Source organism: Penaeus chinensis, chromosome 10, assembly GCF_019202785.1.
Source record: "Penaeus chinensis breed Huanghai No. 1 chromosome 10, ASM1920278v2, whole genome shotgun sequence".
Classification (NCBI taxonomy): domain Eukaryota; kingdom Metazoa; phylum Arthropoda; class Malacostraca; order Decapoda; family Penaeidae; genus Penaeus; species Penaeus chinensis.
The window spans coordinates 9,385,623-9,392,563 of record NC_061828.1 but is presented as its reverse complement, the minus strand read 5'-3'; the positions used below and the strand labels follow the sequence as shown (position 1 = coordinate 9,392,563).

Genomic DNA, 6,941 nt, shown 5'->3' with positions numbered 1-6,941 from the left:
GGCAAGCAGCGTGAAGGAGTCGGGAGGGAGACCGGAGGGGGAGGGGACGATGGGTGGAGTAAAAGGGGCGGCGTTACCTGATAATCAGCACGTCTGCGAGTGATTCAAGTTAGAACCGGTTTTTGGGAATCATTAATTTGCACATCGATTTAGAAATGAATAAAGGATGCTGATCAACGATAATGGATGTTATCTACACGCGGATGGTGTTTCAGCGCAGTCTTCTTGCCTTCTCCTTACGTAATACGGTCGTGATGCAAAGCTTGGGGCAGGGAGACTTTAGTAGGGGGGTATGTGGGTAGGCACGTGGACTATATGACGGCGTTCTCCTCCCACGAGTCTTCAGTCCTGCAAGGAAGTGTGTGTAACAGACTAGTGTCCCCTTGTCAACACGGAGGGTATCACGGCCACGGCTCAGCACTTTTGTTGCAAGCTCTCACCATCCCTCCATCCTGTTGACACTGTTAGGAGCAGGGTTGCTGCGTGAGGCCAGAGTTCCTGAACACTCTCTCTACCTCCTTTGCAAAGCTGCCCAAGGCCCAATTTCGAGGAAACTGCTCCCCCCCATAAACTTCCTGATCTTGTAGCGAGGCAGCGCGCGACTGTGTCTCCCTCATTGTGATTCTGACCTGTGTCCGGGAACGTGTGTGCTCGCTGTCAGTCGCTTAAGTACGAGTGACGATGATTTTCGCTGTTCGGACTTCCAAGCTCCTGTTCCTCAGGTACATTGATTTGGGTTGTGGTTGATTCGGGGCGGTCGTGGTTTTCCCATTTAGAGTGTAACGGACTTTTCAGTGTTTAGTGTGCGGTTGCTTCGTTGGGTACGATGTGGCGGTTAGATACAGACCTTTTATAATAAATGACTTGTAATGAAATGGCCTTATTGTATATCTTGAATTTCGGGGTATTTTAAAGGAAAATTCTTGCAACAACGGTGAAAAGAAGAACGAAATTTCGTACAGTTAATCATTTCGCCAAAGTAGCTAAAATCGTCATTGATTCGCTCAAACATTTCGTTCTGTAGTTGCATTTCTTATCTTATAGATCGTATCCATAAGAACCTTTTGCATAGTGCACTCGAATGCTTACTCATCGAATTAAATTGGAATGCTAGAGTAATACGTACTCACAGCTCCCTGTCATGATAAGATAAGGGAGGTACATGTTTCAAAGTTCAGATACTCTGACCTCTATCATAAACTCCTCTCGCTGTATGAATATAACTGAAAAAAACAGATGTTTACACTCAAACGAAAACACATCACAAATAAATCGTAAGACACACCTAAGTCCATCAACTGCAAATAACCAATCATCGCCCTTATCAAACTTATCAGTGCCGAAGCCAAAGTTCAAGTGCTAATGCTGTTCTCATTGTTCCCTTGTTGTGACTTGGCCTTTTCTCCTCCACAGGCTTAATGGCGTGCTCGGGGAGGCTGCGCGCGTGGCTGCCGAGGCCAATAAACTCAACCTCGCTTTCCAGGCTCGCTCGCTCTCCACGATCCACGGCAGCTTGTCCGACTTGAAACCGAAGGTAGGTTACCTAAGGAATTGGATACTCTCAGTTATCACCGATGTAAATATACACACACGCCGATACACACACACACACAAACAAAGATATGTAGATAAGTATACACACACACGCACGCACGCACGCATACACACACACACGCACGCACGCACGCACGCACACACACACACACACACACACACACACACACACACACACACACACACACACACACACACACACACACACACACACACACACACACACACACACACTCACACTCACACTCACACTCACACACAAAATCACACAAACACATATATATGTATATGTATGTATATATACATATAAATACGTAAATATTTATATATATATATATATGTATATGTATATGTATATATATGAATGTATATATGCACACACACACACACACACACACACACACACACACACACACACACACAAACACACACACACACACACACACACACACACACACACACACACACACACACACACACACACAACACGCACACACACACACACACACACACACACACACACACACACACACACACACACACACACACACACACACACACACACACACACACACACACACACACACACACACACACATAATATGCGTATGTGTATATGTATACATATATTTTTCTCCTACTCATGAATTTTTTTCTCAGTTTGCGTATAAGCTACGTCTAAAAAATGCCAGGGGTTAGTAAATAGATTTTTGTTCGGAAATTTCTCTCTTCGCTCGGAGTTCCTAATGGCAGTCTGTTTGCCTTGCAGGTTCGGTCGTTCGTAGAGGAAGGTGCTCGCTTGTGTCAGCCAAAGAACGTCCACATCTGCGATGGAAGTGAACGGGAACTGCGCGACCTGCTGAACGTAATGCAGCAAGTCGGCATGATCGAACCCCTTCCCAAATACTCCAACTGCTGGCTGGCCCGCACTGACCCTGGGGACGTGGCTCGCGTGGAGAGCAAGACCTTCATCGTGACTAAGGACCGCAGAGAGACAATTCCCACACCCAAGGAGGGCATCAAGGGACTCCTTGGAAACTGGATGTCCCCCGAAGATCTGAAGAAGGTCGTGCAGGACCGCTTCCCGGATTGCATGGCGGGCAGGACCATGTACGTGGTGCCATACTCCATGGGACCCGTAGGATCTCCGCTCTCGAAGATCGGAGTCCAGTTGACTGATTCTCCGTACGTTGTGGTCTCGATGCGTACCATGACGAGAATGGGGAAACAGGTGCTAGACACGCTTGCGGAAGAAGATTTCGTTAAATGTCTTCACTCTGTGGGTTGCCCACTTCCTCTCAAGAAGACCCTGGTAAACAACTGGCCCTGCGACCCCGAGAGGACAATTGTCACTCACGTGCCAGACTCGAACGAAATCATCTCCTTCGGTTCAGGGTATGGCGGAAACTCCCTCTTGGGAAAGAAGTGCTTCGCTCTGCGCATTGGGTCAACCATCGCCCGTCGCGAGGGGTGGTTAGCAGAACACATGCTCATCCTGGGTATTACAAACCCCCAGGGAGTCAAGAAGTACATTGCCGCTGCCTTCCCGTCTGCCTGCGGGAAGACTAACTTGGCCATGATGACCCCGTCTTTGCCAGGCTACAAAGTGGAGTGCGTTGGTGACGACATCGCATGGATGAAATTCGATGAGGATGGAGTCTTGCGCGCCATCAATCCCGAGAACGGCTTCTTCGGCGTCGCCCCCGGGACTTCTATGCACACCAACCCTGTAGCCATGAAGACCGTCCTTTCCAACACCGTCTTCACCAATGTTGCCAAAACAAGCGATGGAGGCGTCTTTTGGGAAGGCATGGAGAAGGAAATCCCTAACAATGTGACCATCACATCATGGCTCGGAGATACCAACTGGAGCAAAGAATCCGGAAAACCAGCTGCCCATCCCAACTCCCGCTTCTGTACGCCAGCTGGCCAGTGCCCCATCATCGATCCAGCGTGGGAGGACCCGAAGGGGGTTCCTATCTCGGCCATTCTCTTTGGAGGCCGACGTCCCGAGGGAGTTCCTCTCATCTACGAGGCCTTCGACTGGAAACACGGCGTTCTCGTTGGCGCGGGTATGCGATCCGAGGCCACCGCCGCAGCCGAACACAAGGGCAAGGTCATCATGCACGATCCTTTCGCGATGAGACCATTCTTTGGGTACAACTTCGGCCACTACCTGCAGCACTGGCTCAGCATGGAGACACGCACACAGAAACCCCTTCCCAAGATCTTCCACGTCAACTGGTTCCGCAAGGACGAGAAAGGCCGCTTCATCTGGCCTGGTTTCGGGGAGAATGTCCGCGTTTTAGACTGGATCCTCAGACGTATCGATGGCGAAGACGTAGCCGAGGAAAGCGCCGTAGGTCTCCTTCCCAAACCCAACTCGATCAACATGTCAGGACTAGAGGATCAGAATGTCGACTTGGACCAGCTCTTCAGTCTCCCCAAAGACTTCTGGCAGCAAGAAGCCCGGGCCATCGAAAAGTACTTCGACGAACAAGTTGGGGACGACCTTCCCAACGAGGTCAGGGAGGAGCTTAAAAAGTTGGACAAACGCGTCGAGAAGCTTTAAGTGAAGACGGGATTATGTGCCGTTATCCGTAACAAGTACTTGAAAAGGCCGCGTTGGAAATCAATGTCAAAACACAAAGGTGGAAGGTAACCTAACGTCCAGTAATATACATAAGGAGGGAAATCTCGTCAGTATTGAAATTTACATCTTGCATTTTTTATCCTCCGAATATTCAGGTTTCTTTCCAGTGGTTGATCGTAGTTGTCATTCTTCTGTTTTGGTTAATGAGTAGCCTCGATGCTTCCAGGGATTACTGTCTGTTAAATCAAACATATCCTTATGCCTTTTTATAGAGATTTATCGATACTTGGATTTATTGCTAGTCACAATAAGATGTCAATGACAAGAAGCTATGACCCTCGCTTTGCATGAATCAGGAATATTTGGGTCATTCGTTGAATGTGTGTATATACCTTTTAAAGACCAACTTTACATTGTGATTATCAATAAACGATTGTCAAGGGATTTTCTGCACAGCATATCCACTGTCAGTGCAATACTTTGTCCATTAGTCGTTTCTTGGATATGCCCACTTTGGTTTTCGCTCGTCAGCTGTGCTGACGCGATTCACTGCGCTGGTTTTACTGCGCATGCTTGACTTTGTGATACTGTCTTCATATGACATATTGCTTATTAAGAATAATAAATTGTTATTTTTATACCTGTTAATTTCTCGTTTATTTGATTTCCTGAAGTTGATAATGAAAATAAGCTAAATTGAGGCTAATAAAAAAAATTACACAAATTAAAGTTCAAAATATATGATAATCTGAAGTATGACAGAAATTAAGAAGACGAGAAACCTGGGAAATTAATACCAATGTATATATTAAACTCATGCTTCTCTTGGCAAAAGGCAAACTATCCAACAAATCTTTACAAATTCTTTAAGGTTAAACTTAACATATTTAGTGATAAGATAATGTCACATCACTTCCAAACAACGAAGTATATAAACTATGCAAATATGGCTTACAAGGAAAAAAACACACGAGTAAACAAATAAATGCATTTTATATAAGTTGCATTCGTTATAGAGAGAGATAAAAAAAAATCCTTCATTATCTTCCTTATAGCTCATTTAATCTTTCACCTGCTTATGTATATATATATATATATACAAAAAAAATATATATATTATACATAAATACATACATACATACACACACACACACACACACATGTATATATATATATATATATATATATATATATATATATATATATATATATATATGATATAATATAACACACACACACACACACACATGCATATATATATATATATATATATATATATATATATATATATATATATATATATAAACCAACCAACCAACAAAAATAATACACATTTGACAACCTTTCTCCAAAGCCAATTTGGTAAATGTTAAGTGGCTGTATACCTTGAGAACCATTTTCCTGGTGGGGCATGTCCCCGCCTCGCTCGCCAGATCACTCCACTGTTAAATTAGTTGCCTTATGGTCATAATCGTCTTTAATTTACAACAAATATTGGGCTTTTATAATATATTGTATTATACTGGATAAGACCGATATCAACAGCAACAACAACAATGATTATGTTTGTAATTATGCCGGTTATGATAATGGGAACTTTGTGTGTCACAAAATCATTTGAAACCCCTTCGGCACATATCCAACCAGGCAGAAAAGGCATGGACGAGTTATTCTGCAATAATAACTGTATTTACGTAATTATATACCCGCTTTAAATTAGTAATAGCCCATTCGTTTGCGCACGGTGGGTCATGGTCACTTCTCAAGGAGACCACGGACATTGTATAAAGTAAAAAAAAAAAAAAAAAAAAAAAAGAAAAAAAGAAAGAAAAGAAAAGAAACGCAAAGTAAAACACGGTTAGCTGTGGAGTCCCATCTTTGAGCATCTAATAAAATCGAATGAAATCAAACAAATAATACTGAACATCGGGGTTGACTTGGTGGTCACACCGCAATGTATGTTAATGGTATATCTGATATTTATAGTAGATTTACTGACATTTATTTTGAACACATAGTATGCTTAAAATAACGTAACTAATTGCTATTTGATGTCGTCCTTAAAAGCCTTTTAAATTTTCTTGTTATTACGCTTAACTAGTTATGTCCTTTCTACTTCGGAAAATATAACGTAAGAAATTACCCCAATAAATGTTACGTTTTCTACGATAACAATAAATCGCCCTCGTTTTCTGTTATTAATGGAATTTGAGGGTAAACTACTTGATATACTCGTTGGAAGGTTCGTTTGAATACTGTGGATTCTAAATTCTGAGAAGAAAATAAGAATACAAATGAAATAAAAATAAGAGGAAATTAAAAATGAAAAGAATAAATAAGAATAAAAATAAGGATGAAACTAAGAATAGAAATGAAAAGAAAGATAAAATAGGTTGCATGCTGTTGCACCGCTGAGGAGTTACTGACGTATTAGTAACTCTAATTGGGTCCCTGATGATATTGAAAAATTACTTCCTTTCAATGTTTTCTGACCTTATAATGTTAAGGGTTTGGTGGATTATTTTGTAATTAAACTGAACAATATTTGTCTTGGGTCTTCTGTAAATAATACCCATTAATATCCTGAGATTACCTGTAACTGTTTCTACAAATATTGATTCCAAACATTCTTTTTTCACTGTCAAATCAGTTCTAATAGTTACATACTAGTGTGAAGGTATAGGACTGCACCTCCATTTACAGTAGATTTATTATGCAGGTTATAATCTAAAATATTATTCACATGCTATGTTGACAGAAGAAAAAATTCCTAGGGGTAGAAAAATGATATACA

At 42.2% G+C, this 6,941-nt stretch overlaps 1 protein-coding gene across 3 annotated transcripts in view; it reads left to right on the top strand.

The window, feature by feature from the left end:
* Positions 1-4,795, top strand: part of LOC125029418 (phosphoenolpyruvate carboxykinase, cytosolic [GTP]-like) — a 63,261-nt gene extending 58,466 nt beyond the window's left edge. For 2 of the 3 annotated variants that reach the window (XM_047619269.1, XM_047619267.1), the window contains exons 2-3: positions 1,414-1,534; positions 2,324-4,795. In XM_047619269.1, coding sequence (XP_047475225.1) covers positions 1,414-1,534; positions 2,324-4,126 — 1,924 coding nt within the window. In that variant the 3' untranslated portion in view covers positions 4,127-4,795. Of the gene's footprint in view, positions 1-126; positions 723-1,413; positions 1,535-2,323 lie in introns of those variants that run through there. The other variant, XM_047619268.1, reaches the window with a different exon arrangement.
* The last annotated feature ends 2,146 nt before the right edge of the window (positions 4,796-6,941 follow it).